This window comes from Podarcis filfolensis (genome assembly GCF_964270895.1).
Source record: "Podarcis filfolensis genome assembly, chromosome: 3".
Taxonomy (NCBI): domain Eukaryota; kingdom Metazoa; phylum Chordata; class Lepidosauria; order Squamata; family Lacertidae; genus Podarcis; species Podarcis filfolensis.
The window spans coordinates 37899222-37915180 of NC_139606.1; the positions used below are offsets into that span (position 1 = coordinate 37899222).

Genomic DNA, 15959 nt, shown 5'->3' on the forward strand with positions numbered 1-15959 from the left:
GGTTATATGCGGCTTCGACCTCTAGTGGTGGTTTTTTTTGTGCTGAACAAGAGCATCATCTGTACCACTTTCATTTTTGCTATGACATCTCCAGTAAACCACATGAAAGACCATTCCTTTTTATTCGAACTTCAAGCCATGTGAAAGTGTTATTGCAGTGGACCGTCAAACCACATTGCAGCTGTTCATATTCACTTAGACACAGTTGAAATAAAGCTCAGAATGTTCTGGCCCAAATCAACCAGAAATTCTTAAAACGTTTTCAAGTGCTACTACGGCTGCAAGCCGAGGAGCTTTACTGAATCCATTTGGTAGAGCCATGTTATTGAAAAGGCCTGCTGTCTCCAACCCACTTAAGCACTCACCCTGAAAAGCTTTTCCTGGGGGTTGGAGAACCTTCTGGAACAGAATAGGATATGATGCAGCGCGCTACCATGAGCATGGAGAGGGGGTCACCCAAAATGTTGTGTTTTATCATCACATCTGGTTTGGCTCTGAGATAACAAATCACACATCTAAAGGGTCTGCATGTTTGTAGTCCCATGGACTGCAAGAAGATCAGACCTATCCATTCTGGAGGAAATCAGCCCTGAGTGCTCACTGAAAGGACAGATCCTGAAGCTGAATCTCTAATACTTTGGCCATCTCATGAGAAGAGAAGACTCCCTGGAAAAGACCCTGATGCTGGGAAAGATTGAGGGCACAAGGAGAAGGGGACAACAGAGGATGAGATGGTTGGACAGTGTTATAGAAGCTACCAACATGAATTTGACGAAACTCCAGGAAGCAGTGGAAGACAGGAGTGCCTGGCGTGCTCTGGTCCATGGGGTCACAAAGAGTCGGACATGACTAAACAACAGCAGCAGCTCTCTCTAATTCATAGAATTGGCAAGCAATCTGCTAGCTTCCAGAAGCTGGAGGAGGGAAAAGGAAGTTTAAAATTTTTCCATCGGCAAAATTCAGTTCTTCATTATGATCTGTTTTTCACTAGAAAGGCAGGGCGTAAGACTTTTGCATTCAGTTTAGGAATTCTACACACACTTAAATCTCGTTGACCATATGCAAACATTTTACAATCTGGAAAAACAAAACAAAACAGCAATATGGACAGGAAACTGAATGGTGTCGATAGAAAGATACACATACCCATCTGGATGCAGATTTTGCATGATATGGGATATATTAAGAAGCTGTTTGTTTCCTGGATGGATCTGTGATTCATTGTTTCTGAAGGCTAATGAGGGCTTTTAGTGTATCTTTCCAGCCCTTGCTCATTCATCTGAAATTGAATCAAGGTAGCATAGGGATGAAAGACAACTGCTAGCCCTTCTAGCAAGAGGTCGCTGCTGCTGCTATCCTTCCCACCCCAAAATTGCTTCCACTTAATGAGAGAGAAAAAAGCTAATTCACATTTCTTGCTGTTAATGTAAGCTGAATGGGATGTTTCTTCTCCTGGCATATAATCGTGGGTGAGCAGGGAGAGAGAAGGATCATATGGTCTCCTGAGAGAAGAAGGCTGAATGTTTTAAAATAGTGGTTATAACAAGAGAGAACAAACCCAATCCTGTTTCACAAATATTCAGAGCTGTCATTTAACAGGCATAGTGCTTTTTAACCACTAAACCACCATATGCACACATTTGCCATAACTCGAATTAGCTAAGTACTGCAGACTCCCTGCTTTTCAAAAGTCAAGCCATGGATCCTCCGCTTTTGGAAATTTTTCATATCTCTAGGGTAGTTTTTGTTATGTGGTGCCAAGGACCCCCTGGGTGGGTTACGCGGACCCCCTGCGGTCTGCGGGCCACCTTTGGGAACCGTCAATGTATACAATTGGATGTTCTGTGAATGATTTTATTTTCATTTATTTATTAAATTTGATGATGCCAAATATTTGCTGAAATCACAGTGATCCATAGGTTGAGAGGAAGAGCAGGGGGCTGGATCCAGTCCTTTCCCTTCCCCTGCCACACACGTGATAGACAGGGCTCTAGATGTTTTAACCAAGGCAATACACAACGTTGCCAGTGTGTGTGTAACTATTTATAAGCAGTTAGGCGCAACTGTAATCGCCATAGGAACAGATTAGGAGAAAACAAATGGGACCTTGCAACAAAACATTTGTTTGCTCCTATTCTGTTTCTTTTGATGGACATTGCCATTCAAATGGTGTGTGTGCACCGCGTCATGTGATCAATTATGCAAGGCGGAGCTTGCCTCCCCCCCCCCAATATTTTATTCAGGTTGACACCCCTGTATTTGTGTGTCTCTTCCTTCTGCCTCCTTTTCTGGCGATTCCATTCTTCTTTCCAGTCACTTATCAGTTCTCTGTGGTGGAAATAGAGGGAACGATAGTAATGGAGTATGTTTCGGAAGGCTCATGGCTGACTGGCACAAGGTGTTTTGGCATCCTGTTTACTACAATGTCCACTCTAACTTTGTGTATGACATCTTAGAGGGGAAAAGGTTTAAGGGTTTGCGAGGGTATAATGTTTTTCTGTGGTAATTAGCACCTGAGTCACAGTTGTGCATGTCAATCAAAGTCCCATTTTCTTTGGCTTAATGCTTTCCCTGCTACTTTGTTTAGACTGCTCCCATTTAAAGTGTCACTCTAAAGTCAATACACACTAAGTGACAGACAGACACAGAAAACTACTTTTAAGGTAGCCATTAGCATTTGATTTTAACGCTATTGTAGCACAAGTTCATTCTAATTGTAATACTTTTAAAAACTGTTTAAGATTTAGAGTATCATATTTCAGGGTCTACATGTCTTTTGTTTCCTTATTTAAGCTGTAAGTTTTTGTAAATTGGACTGGAGAAAACTGGATTCAGATTCCAAGTAATCTGGTGGCATGGAACAGCTTTCCCATTGACTTCTATGGCAGTATCATGGAAGCTTAGACACTCATGCGGCCCTATGTCCTCATGGTAGCACACAAGGCTTTTGGATTAGAACCAAAGATTCAAATAACTGCAAGTCAGCAACCTTCTCTCACAGCAGCCAGCTAGATGCCTGTGGGAAGCCCACAAATGGGGCCTGATCAATCTTCCTGCATTTTCCAGGTACTGGTATTCAGAGACATAATGCCTCTGAAAGTGGAGGTAGAGCATATCTGGTTAGTAGCCACTGATAGCATTATCTTCCATGAATTGGTTTAATCTTCTTTAAAAGCTATCCAGGGTAGTGGCCTTCGCTCCCTCTGGTGGAAGCAAATTCCATGGTTCAACTATGCTTTTGGGGGGGGGGGGAATGTACTTCCGTCAGTCCTGAATCTTCCAACATTCATCTTCATTAGATGTCCATGAATTAGATGTCCATGTTATAAAAGAGGGAGGGGAACTTTTTTTTTTAGGTAGGCACTGGTGACTTCAGGATGGGGCTACTGCAAGTGGGGCTTCCCTTTGTGCTTGATCCAGAAGCTCAGTTAGTGCAGAGTATTGCAGCCTAATCAGAGATCTGCATTGGTTTCCCATTTGCTACTGGGACAAGATCACTTTGTTGTTTTATTTAAAAAATAATAATTTCTATTGGTTTTTCCACGTATTTTCTAACATAACATTCTTTTAAACATCATTTCGAAATTTTTGGCTATCACATCCTAAGACTTCCTTCAACCTTGACTGATGGTTTTCTAAAGTCTTTCTAATTATGCATTGTGTTACTATAATTATTGCTATAAACTCAAATTTCCAATGCATCTATTCTTAATTCTTTTCACAATAATTTATAAATTACTCCTTACAAAACTTCTTTTAACCCTACAAGCGATGTCAATTGATTACAATTGCTTTCCAGATATATCAAAAACTTCTTCTATTCCTTTAGGAAAGTCTGGTCCTGCTGGTTCCAAATTTTCCCTTTTAGTCTCGCCATCTCAGCATAGTTCATCAGTTTCTCTTGCCACTCTTTTTTAGTTGGTATTTCTTCTTGTTTCCATCTTTGGGCTAATAGTATCGGGGACAAGATCACTTTGACTCGTGTATGCCTACTTAGCCGCTTCAATTTGTGGGACTAGCTCAGTTTCAGTTGCCAAATGATACTCTTTCCGCACTTGTAAGAAATATTTTAGTGTGGCAGCACCTGTATTTTGGGGCTCGCTGCCTATTGACATCATGCAAACCTTTGCTGTATTCTTTTCTGCGCCTTCTTAAAACATGGAGAAGTTATATGTGTTTTCTCTCTTTTTAGCTACTGTTGCTTTTAATCATTTTTTGCATGTTTATTTTTAAAATTCCATTTAAAAATATTTTTAATTGAGAATTTAGATGTTATATTTTATACTTTTGTAAGTCCTTAGAGGTTTTCTTACAGTCAAGCAGTATATAAATCTTGTTAAATGGTTTGGGTTTGTTTTTTTTAAAAATCCACTTTCTCCATTCTATGCATACGTATATACACTTCAATCATATTGCCTCTTGCTCAACCTTTCGCTATACTAAAAAGCTGCACATGTTGTAACACTACCCCAAAGTGGGGTTGTTGCATCCTCTTGATCATTCTGCTTGCCCTTTTGTGAAGCCCTTCTGATTCTATCCTTTTTAAGGTAAGGTGTCCAGAACTTTCCACATGCAATAACACCACATATTTGTATAATGGCATTATTATATTAGCAGTTTTATTTTCCGTTCCTTTCCTAATGGTCCCTAAAATGGAATTTATGTCTTTGACAGGTGCCACACACTGGTTCGACAGCTTCATCAAGCTATCCACTATGTTCCTAGTCAATCCCCAGCAGTTCAGACTCTAAGACAGTATATGTGAAATTAAGATTATTATTATTTTTTGCCCTGAAATGCATAACTTTACACTTGTTTACATTGGATTGCGTTTGCCATTTTATCGGCGATTCATTTAGTCTGGACAGGTCCTTTTGAAGTTCTTACAATCTCTTTTTGCTTTAACAATGCTGAGCAATGTAGTTTCATCAACAAACCCGGCTACCTTACTACTCACCACTAACTCTAGATTTATAAACAAATTAAAAAGCACAGATCTCAATCCTAAACCCTTGAGGACTCCAGAGTTCTGGAACAGCTCCCAGCCCCCCAGAGCAGCTTTTCAGAGGGCTGGTAAGGGAAGGAAGAATCAATGGAAATCTTCTCTCCCCTATGTCCCAGGAGTGTCCTGTGAACAGAACTCTACATAGGGGAACTCTATGTAGATCCAAGCCAATGTAAACAACTTATAAATTGATACAGCTACAAGGTTTCAGAAGGAAATAAAACTACTGAGGAGTTTTTTTATTTTAAAAAAATCATTTTTGTATCTTCATCGTCTTAACCTTAAAAAAAACCAAGCTGACATCTCTGGAAACAGTCAAACAAAAAGCTTTAAAAGCTATTAATGAAAAGCTAAGTTAACAGATAGCATATTGACCTAAAAATGCACGGCCATATGTGAAACGCATGAACTTAAAAGTGATACCAGGAGACACATGGCTGCTGAAAAATGTTAATCTACTGTTTTCCGGTCTTGGATTCCCATAGAATTGCTTAGCTCTTGGAATCAAGGTTTAGCTGGCTGTGACTCTTAGCAGGTGACAGATGACTTAAGTAATGGAGATCAATAAGTAGGAAGCACATAATTCAGTTCACTTACAACATAGCTGAAAATCAGTCTAGAAAATGGAGGGGAGGACATTTGTAAATGTGTTAAACACAGCCTATTGTATATGTCTGAATTATATTGCAGTTCAGGACTCGCTGAATGTTAGTTCCCTATCAAAATGCTTTTATCCCTGAACCATAACCTGTAAAATGAATGCAAGTTAAAAATATGTTGAAGCGAATTTTCCCTTTTGTTTCTAATAATTGTCTGAAAGCTGTTAAAGCTCATTGTTTCAATTGTAAGTTGCGTGGCTTCTTTCTGCCTTACAGTCTTATGCTTTGCCACTGTTTCCAGCATAAGTTCAAGGAAATGCTTGTTTACTAGAGTGGCAACAGACATAAGTACCCCATATCAGCTCTCTTATGCGTGCAGTTGTACTTTTTAAGGGCTTAAAAAGTGGTATTTATAACTTTTCTTGAATTGTAAGGGCCACTGAAGGGTCACTTCAGCAAGTACAACTTTCTGAAATATTTTCCAAAAAATTCATTGAATGTGTGAATTTTCATATCTATTAACTGCCATTGTTTCACCTATCTGCTGTACTGATATCATTCATCCCTTTCTGCCCCCTGATTAGATCTCTTTCCTCCAGCAATTCAAGGCATTTGGGACGTCACAATACTACATAGCCAATCAGCTGTGGTTCTGTGCTGATGTCACTGAGGGCAAACATAGCCAATTTAGAGTCACTGGTCACATGGACTTCCCTTTGCCAGTTAGTGATTGCTAAGTGAATTGAACACCATGACATGGAAACAAACAACTTATTTCCAGGGATATTCTTTCTGAATAAGTGAACACTGCCTTTTGCAACACCAAAAAGGAGATAGGTGGTACTGTGGCCTAAACCGCTGAGCCTCTTGGACTTGCCAGTCAGAAGGTTGGCGGTTCGATTCCGCATGACAGGGTTAGCTCCTGTCACTTTGTCCCAACTTCTGGCAACCTAGCAGTTCGAAAGCACACCAGTGCAAGTATATAAATAGGTACCGCTGTGGTGGGAAGATAAACAGCGTTTCCATGCACTCTGGCACTCGTCACGGTGTCCCATTGCACCAGAAGCGGTTTAGTCATGCTGACCACATGTCCGAGAAGCTGTCTATGGACAAACACCAGCTACCTTGGCCTGAAAAGCAAGATGAGCGCCACACCCCACAGTCACCTTTGACTGGATTTTGCCATCCAGGGGTCCTTTACCTTTTTACCTTTACCTTTGCAGCACCACATAAAAAACAAAAAAAAAAAACCAACAACACCAAAAGTGACACTGAAATTTAACCACTTTTGATGCTGTCCTGGTTTTTCCAGTCCCCTAGGAAAGCTGAGTAGGGAGGCAGATAATGAGTCAGCCTTTTTTCTTACAGATGAGAATAAAACCAGTTTGGGTTCTGTTTGCAGGAATAAAAACCATCAACATTGTAAAAGGGGTTGGGGAGGTATTTGGTTATTACTCAGCTTGCCCTTCAAGAAAGATAGGAGAGTATAAGACTTCGTTAGCAGTCTAGGAGCTAAAGTTATAGCACAGGGTCAGGTTTGAATATTTCCGGTAATAATTTCTGCAGACATTCTTGCTTCTTAAATAAATGAGGCCGCTTTATCCTTAACAAGCCCTTCTCCCTAACGCTCATTTATTCTTCTAGTAATTATCTGTTTCTTTGTTTCTTTATATCCAGGGACGACGAGGAAAGCCAGGACTCCCTGGAAAGGCAGGGCCACCAGGACCACCTGTGAGTAACTGCTGTGTGATGCTAAGTTCAGTCAAGAATTTGTAGCGGATCATCCAACGGTAGCTTTAAAAGAGCACATCATTTTCTCCGCAGTATCTAACCTTTACAACTGCACAGGGAAAAAAAGCATAGGAGTGTTGGAAGCTGCCTTATAGTGAGACAGACCATTAGTCCCTAAAGCTCAGAATTGACTGCAGAGTCTGTCTAGGATTTCAGACAGGGAACATTCCCAGCTATACCTGGTGGCATTGGGGACCGAACAAGGAACCTTCTGTATGCAAAGCAGATACGGTGCATTTGAGCCACAAGGCAAATAAAATATTTTGCAGGCGCTTGTAGAGGAATGGAGTAAGGGACTAATAGGAAAGGAACATAACTTCTGAAGCTCCAGTGGAAATGGGAAGAAATTGGTTAGTAATTCAAGAAGCCAGCTATGTGTACATTATCTGAGGGATATTGCTAATTTAGTTTACCCAAACCGATGATGCTGTGTGCTTAAGATGGGATAATTTCTGTCTCAGAGGGGTAATTGCAAAAGATGAAGGGCTGCACAGTGAGCTTGCCAATAGTCCGAATGGTGGAAAGGATTATAACCAATGCTGGAAAGAGCATTCAACTGTAGATCAAATGAGTTTGCTGAAGAATTAAAGAAGATTAAGAAATACATAAACTGTATGAAAGGAATTGCAATAACGCATCACTAGAGGCTTTAATTCTGATCTAAGCATTTGGGGATTGTTTCCTTCGTTGCTAGATTTGCATGGTTTGGAATGTGAACTTGCTCACATATCTGCCTCTCAAGGAAATTCCTCAAATCATGGAATGGATGCAGCCTCTGGAAGGATGGCATTTTGCATTAATATTATAATGGAAACCTCTGTTTCACACACAAACCCCATACCACCTTGATTCTATGCTCTTTGAAAGCACACAAACACATGGAATGTACCAACAGCTAGATGTATCTTTTTTAGTAGATGGATTTATATTTCACAAAAAAATTACTGCTTGTTGTTTTTTTAAAAAAAGAATGTGTTGATATTCTTTTGTGAATCTTTTTTTTGTAGGTTTTTATCTTTCAAATAAATGTAGTGATAGAAAGTAATGGAGTCCATGCTACAACTCTTATTGGTTTTGCAGAGATTCTGCATTTAGAATTAATGTGTTGTTTATACTCATGTGGATGCAATGACCACATACGGGGGGGGGGGCTCCACATGAGGAATGATAGAATTCTGTTCCCCACTACCACACTGCTTAGTGTGCATGCACTGGCATACATGGTGACCCAAACACCTATGACTTTGAACTTTGCATTCTTTGGCTGGGCAGTAGGGGCAGAGTGAACTGGGGTTTGGGTGTGCACTGAGAACTCTTAGGATTCCTGCTCCATGTTTGCAGTCGTGGGATTGTTGCCTATCACATGGCAGTGTATGTTTTCATTCCCCAGTGTGGGAAGTGACGGAGACAGGATGTTTTGGTATTACTGTGTTCCGTGAAGTGGGACTATTGTCCTTTGTTCTTTCTCTCTTTGCTGTCTGATGAGAAAGAAGAAGGAGCTAAGGCAGAATGCTCCGAGTGTACTATATGTAAATAAAGTAGATTAGCCAAAATGCTGAGCTATTGAGTCTGTTACATGAACTGCCAATACTCTGCAGGATCGTAAGTGTGCTGATGCTTCTTGGTATCAGTCGCTGTGATGTTTGGGCTAAGGAAAGCTTTTGAAGCTCCCGAATGACAGACCAGGAGGGAGAGAACATGCAAGTCGGGCATGTGTCTCTGCCAGGGTCCTACACAAGAGTAGGACGATCCTAACAAGAACTCCCTTCCCCTGTACTTGCCTGGTGTGCTAGATGCCCATGCAAGGGAGAAAGGGGGGAACGACCGGAATTTGTGATGCCTTGTGTATGTGAGAATTTGGTGCTCAGTATGTCCCTAAATGGGACGCCCACTTTACGTACCCAGAGGAGTGATGTCAGGAGGCTTGTAATTCTGTATGGCAGATGTTACTGTCTGATCAGTTTTCATTCTTGGCTGTGGAACATGATGGGCAGAAATCCATATTCTACAGTGCATCTCCTTTAGAGCTACAGGGAATCTTGTCTGTTTTGCAACAAAAGTGTTTCTGGAGACAGTAAAAAATTACAGCTGTGAAGGAAAGGGTGAATAAATGGGAATACACAGTGCCTTCACTTAACTAAAGACAAAAAGAACAAACAACATAACAATATATCTCAGGAAAGGAAAACTGAGATAGTGACCCAAACAGTGCCCCCATTCATCACTTGGAAAAACAAGAGGGTAATAATTCTGCTTGACATAGACACATGGAGACTATTCCAGGAATACAGTTATAACATAAAGGCAAAATCTGTGAAGAAAAAAATTCTAGTGAAATGGGAATACACTGGCAGATTAAGGTATATTAAATATATTAAAAAGTACAAAGCTGATTTGGAAATGTTCTGAGTTTGAGTTAATGCTGTTTTAGGTAGTCAACTGGTAGCAAACCTTACAGAGATTTAAAAAAATTGATTACATATATAATAATAGCTCTTTTTGTATTATAAATGCTGTACCACTTGTTCTTCTAGCATTAAATATGTACTGGGGTGGGTTTTTTTAATTTTAGGGGGGAAACAGCGTCTAAAGTTTAATCCATATAACACAGGGACATTTTAAATGATTTTCACATTAGATGCTAAAATTGTGAAAAGTTATAAAGGTGAAAACCATTGACCACACACATCTCTAAACTTTCTTCTAATTGATGGGTGAGGCATATACTGTACATAACTGTCTGATTACCCTTGACATTTTGCTTTCATTTTCATTCTTCTCACCTTCTCCTTCAAGCTGATAATATTCATGATTCTTTAGACTGCTGCCTTCATGTCAGCTGATCTGATAGGAATGTTTTGGCATCACAACTTCTGTTTGTGGCTCAACTACCTCTGTGCATTTGTCGTTGAAGCTCTTCTGCTACTTTTCCGAATGCTTTTGTCGTTAAACCATTCCGAAGTAAGCGGGGGGTTCATTTAGATTTTTAAATAAAAGGTGCTTCATCAGACTGAGAGCTTTGCAAAACAGCAAAGCAGCATTCAATAGGCAAAGATTGGGGGCGAGGGGAATGAAATGAGGATATGTTTGAAAGAGGCCAGTAATGTACTTACGTGTGGGTTAGAGTCAGCAGGTAAATATGGATGAAAAAAGAATGTGCATGATTAATAACCATACATGGTTCTCCACCCGTTCTCCACACACCAACCACCCATTCTCCACACACACTGCCCCCCCCCCCCCGCTGCCATGAATTTTCAACTTTCACTTCCTCTATACGGTGTAATGACTTTTCTGTATTCTTTCTGATATACTTACAAGGCACAGGTTTCTGGATGTAGGTCTGTCTAGGTCCCCCCAGGGGTGGGTCAGAGCAGGTTGCTGCAAGGGTAGGGAAAACGACATCTTACTGAGGCAAATGAATGTTTTGTGCGTAAGGAGCTATGGGAGCAATCATAAATCTTCACAAATGGTCCAACATAAGAAGAGCCTGATGGATCAGCCCATTGACCCATCTAGTCCAGAATACTGTTCCCATAGTGACCAACCAGATGCCTGTGGGAAACTCAACATCAGGATCGAGCACAAGACCACTCTTCCCTGCTGTGGTTTCCAGTAACTGGTATTCAGAAGCATTGCAGCCTCCAGCGGTGGAGGTAGAGCATGGGCATCGTGGCTAATAGCCATCAATAGACCTCTCCTTCATGAATTTTTCTCATCCTCTTTTAAAGCTATCTAGGTTGGGGGTGATCACTGCCTCCTGTGGGAATGTTCCATAGTTAAAAACATGGAATTGCATTTAGCTAGCAGTAAATTAAATCTTGGTTACAGCAGCATACAGTATGTGGGAGGACATGTAGAGAGCAGAGCAAGTGCAGTGTAGTGGTTTGAGTGTCAGACGAAGACCTGGGAGATCAGGGTTCAGCTGTGAAGTTTGCTTGGGTGACCTTGGGCCAATCACTTCCTCTCCGCCAAGCCTACCTCACAGGATTGGATAAACTTGAAGAGAACCATGCTTCCTTGAGGTTCTTGAAGTTAAGGTAGGATATAAATGTAACAATGTAATAAAAGGTAAAGGGACCCCTGACCATTAGGTCCAGTCGTGACCGACTCTGGGGTTGCGGCGCTTATCTCACTTTAGTGGCCTAGGGAGCTAGCATACATCTTCCGGGTCAGGTGGCCAGCATGACTAAGCCGCTTCTGGTGAACCAGAGCAGTGCACGGAAACGCCGTTTACCTTCCCACCGGAGTGGTATCTATTTATCTACATGCACTTTGATGTGCTTTCGAGCTGCTAGGTTGGCAGAAGCAGGGACCGAGCAACAGGAGCTCACCCCGTCACGGGGATTCAAACCGCCGACCTTCTGATCGGCAAGTCCTAGGCTCTGTGGTTTAACCCACAGCGCCACCCGCGTCCCTTAACAATGTAATAGATAAATCCAAATTCAGTTTTGCACAGTGCTGTTTTCTGATGTTAAGGTGGTCTGTTTTTTATTTTGATTTATTTTATTGTAACCCTTTGATCACTGTGACTTCTCTGCTCTGCACCTCCACAAATGATTTCGGAGCTATTTTCTTGTTTGTCAAAGAGCGAGCGGTTTCAGGCACCACGTGATTGGACCAGAGCAGATTGGTAGTTTACTAAGGGGAGCTATTACTTACTTTGAGATGTCTAAAATTACTCTAATTCTCACTGGACCAAATCCAGATTCCACAGAAGTCATGAAGAATATTAATTGCTTCTGTTAAGAATCATGTTACTTCTTTGACATTTCTTTTTCTTTTACCTTAGAGTATTTAAAAAAAATTTTTTTTGAAAAATCAGTAATTATGAACAAGAATTGGCATTCCCTTTTGGCGCAAAACTCTTAGATACAATTTCTTTTTCACTTGTGTTGTTTTAGAGCACTGTTCCATTATTTCACTGCTAGAGATCTCAGTAGTGTTCAGTTTAGTGTGTGGTATTTCATGCTGGAAAAAATACCCAAGAAGTTCATTTTTTAAAAAATAGAACAGCAGCTCCCTCTAGTGATTCTGTATCCACATTCTCATAGACAGTACTGAAAGCTTTTCATTGAACAGTTCATTATAGTACTTAGAAAGCTTCAGAGTTGGTCCCTCAAAATAAGAATCAAAGAGCAAGTGAAAGGGTACCTTTCACTGGAGTAGTTAGATATTTGAACTGTTCCAAAAAGCTTTGGAAAGGCACATTTTTATTACATAATTCCTTCAGAAAATAGACACCCCTGCATGCTTACTAGAGCACCTTTTTACAGCACTCCCTCTGGTTTCCTACAAATTCAGAAAAATAACAATAATAAGCAGTGGGGTGAGGGGAATAAAATTTTACAGCCCTATAAATGTTTCCCACCCAACATGCTGTAATATTTAAAAGCCTGCCATCACAGCAATGTGGACCAACAACGATGTGGACTGCATGATGGAGAGAGAAAGCCTCTCCTCCTAACAGAGGGGAGGAGTTGTGAGCAGGAGCTGGTTCCCGCGGTGGCAGGGAGGGCGTATTTGGCCCCCTGCGTCAGTTTACCCGGCTGCTGTGCCCGTAGGCCAGCCAATAGGGCTGGCTTGGGGGCAGGGTTTAGCCGCATTCAAGAGGCTGTGGCAGCTCCATGCCCTCATTCTGCGCCCTGAAAAGCAGCATCGTTTGGTCCTCCCGACATCCGGATCATTCAGCTGGGGGAAAACAACTTGGCCTTCAGGAAGAGCTTGGACTTGTTATTGAACATAAAGAAGGACTTAGATGAACTTGCTGCTCTGTTTCCCGAGTCAACCTTGTTTTGGTCCTCCCTTCTGAAGAGGAGAGTTTGGTGTGGCAGTCATTGCCCTGTGGCCATTGACAAATCCAGGAAACTCTTGAATCGTGTGGTGGCTTGCAAATTGCGTTATATGGATGGCCACATGATCAAGCATGCTGGATTCAAGTTCAGCAAGGTGGCTCTGTTTCGAGCCAATGGAGTTCATTTGTCTGATCATGGAAATGATGTGTGGTTAGCCAATATCATCAAAAGCATTAGGGATTGGTTGCAGCCGTGAGGGTATTTGGCAGCAAGCCCTTTTTTGGCTCGGGTGGCGGTTAGGCATTGGAGTATGTGTCGTGTGTTGGAGGGCAGGTTGTGGCCATCACCTACCCCTCACCTTGTTGGGTATTCCATTAAAGGAATCTGGCGGTTGTGGATCCTGTCCGATGCCCTGCTTGTGGCTAGGGCCATGACACGAACCCCGGTGACATGAGAGGAAGCTTCCAGTTGTATTTGCATCAACAAGCTCCTCCCACTGGTTGTTAACCTTTGGATGCCTCCCCGCTGAGCGGGGTGGAGTCATGTATAGATTGTTTGATCCAATGCCTAAGCCAATACCACTCACATGCTGTAACCAATAAAGTTGAGGCCTTCTTTAGCCCATTAACCTAAAATTAACCTAAAATACATGTGTCCTTGTGTCTTATTTATCTCTAAGTGGGTGGCGGATCCTTGACTCACAAATCTGGTGGTGATATTCGAAGGCACAGAAGGCTAGAGCAGAAGAGATTAATTAGTTTAGTAGGCTTTGTTTAGAGAAATTACTGGGGGCTCAGATGACTCATAACCTTTTTTTAAGAGGCCTAGTCAGAAACAAAATTTATTGTGAGAAGAAAATGAGAGATGGTGGACCAGCATCTCAACTCCCACACTTGCAAGCAACCTTGTCGCTGCTGATTTCTGTTTGTCCATCCATGGATTACCGTATTTTTCGCACCATAGGACGCACCGGACAATAGGACGCACCTTGTTTTAGAGGGGGGAGAACAAGGGAAAAAAATTATTCCGCTCTCTGCCCAGCGCCCCTTCAGCGAAGTGGCAGGAGGCGCTGCGCAGAGAGTGGGAGAATTTTCCCCCTCTTGTTTTCCCGCTCTAAAACAAGGTGCCGTTTAAGGTGCGTTCAGGCTACCTTGGAAGCCTGGAGAGCAAGAGGGGTCGGTGCGCACCGACCCCTCTCGCTCTCCAGGCTTCAGGTTCCTTTCGACCTGCTCTTTGGGGCTGGCGGGGGGAAGCCCACCACCAGCCCCAAAGAGCAGATCAGGGAGCAGCGGAAAGGCGCAGCGGAGAGCCCCCCGCTTTAGCCCCCCGCGCGCTCTCCCGGGTGGAGAGGTGACGCGGGCCTATGGAGGCTCCTGCCATAGGCGCGTGTCACCTCTCCAGCCGGGAGAGGGTCGCGGGGGGCTGCTTTAGCCCCGCGCGCGCTCTCCCGGGTGGAGAGGTGAAGCGCGGCTATGGAGGCTCCTGCCATAGCCGCGCGTCACCTCTCCACCCGGGAGAGGGTCGCAGGGCTATGGCGTCTTTGCTCCATAGGACGCACATACATTTCCCCTTCATTTTTGAAGGGGAAAAAGTGCGTCCTATAGAGCGAAAAATACGATATGTTTTTTTCCTTTCCCACCCTGCTAAGATCCTTTTTAGCAGAAGTTGCCAGAGGATATACGTGTTACTGTCTTTCCCCTTGATAATACACATTTCAGAGCAAATCACCATGTTTCAAACATACAACAATATTTATTTCTCCAGAATATCCGTATACATTCTGCTACAATCATTTCCCTTATCACACATCTTCCATTCACATGATATTGCTTTAGTTTTCTTTTGTAAAGGAAGTATCTTTTGTTGTTATGCACAGCAACCATAATAACCTTCCAAATGTTCATTTAGAGCCCAATTTTCATTGCAGCTTTTGAAATGTAAGCAATTGAGTGGTATTCAACTATGTTTTACTCAACCTATTGCAATTAATGAACATGGCCAAGTTGGATCCATTAATTTCAGTAGGTCTCTTCTGATTACATCTTAGCTGTATGCCACCCAAATGCATCATTAAAAATATCCACTGGTGAAATTGTGCTGTAAAAGTATTTTTTTAAAAAAGAACAATCTTGTGCAAGATTACCAAAAAGTAAGTTTGCAGAGTGCAACAGGGTTTATTATCAGGGACAGTTTTGTAGGATTGCAGCCTTAATAAGTGTTCAAAAAACATAATTTGTTTATTATCACTGAAAAGCTTCAATATTTGGCCTTTATTTTTCTCTTCAGCACCGTATGCAGTCCGTTCAAAAAGCCCTTCACCCCCCCATCTGCATATTAATTCTGTATAGTTATATCCTGTCATAGGTCAAGATATACATGTGTGTGCCACCACAACAGCTATGGTTGTAAGTAGCTAATGGTTTGCTTTGGAAATCGCATTTCCAATGCTTCTGGAAATATTGTCATCCTTCCAGGGTTTCTGGAAGTGAATGAATGTTTCAGTTAATTATAGTAAACAGAATATCAGAGGCATTATAAGATCAGTTCATGGGGGTATGGGTACTGCAGAGCTTTTTTCTTTCTCTTTGCATGTGTATTAGAGAAGAATTACTTATTGGGCCCTATTGTTAGCTATTTTATTAATTTTTCATCATTGGCAGGGCAAGGTTTCTTTCTTTTCTTTTTATTTATTTAGAGCATTTTTGCTCCACTCTTCATCCCCAAAGGCTCCCATGCATGAAATCAAAAGAAGGCACCCTCTCCCCGCAG

At 41.9% G+C, this 15959-nt stretch overlaps 1 protein-coding gene across 8 annotated transcripts in view; it reads left to right on the top strand.

The window, feature by feature from the left end:
- COL19A1 (collagen type XIX alpha 1 chain) overlaps window positions 1-15959 on the top strand; it is a 186063-nt gene that overhangs the window by 110337 nt on the left and 59767 nt on the right. For all 8 annotated transcript variants that reach the window (XM_083607147.1, XM_083607148.1, XM_083607143.1 and 5 more), the window contains one exon: window positions 7282-7335. In XM_083607147.1, coding sequence (XP_083463273.1) covers window positions 7282-7335 — 54 coding nt within the window. The remainder of the gene's footprint in view (window positions 1-7281; window positions 7336-15959) is intronic.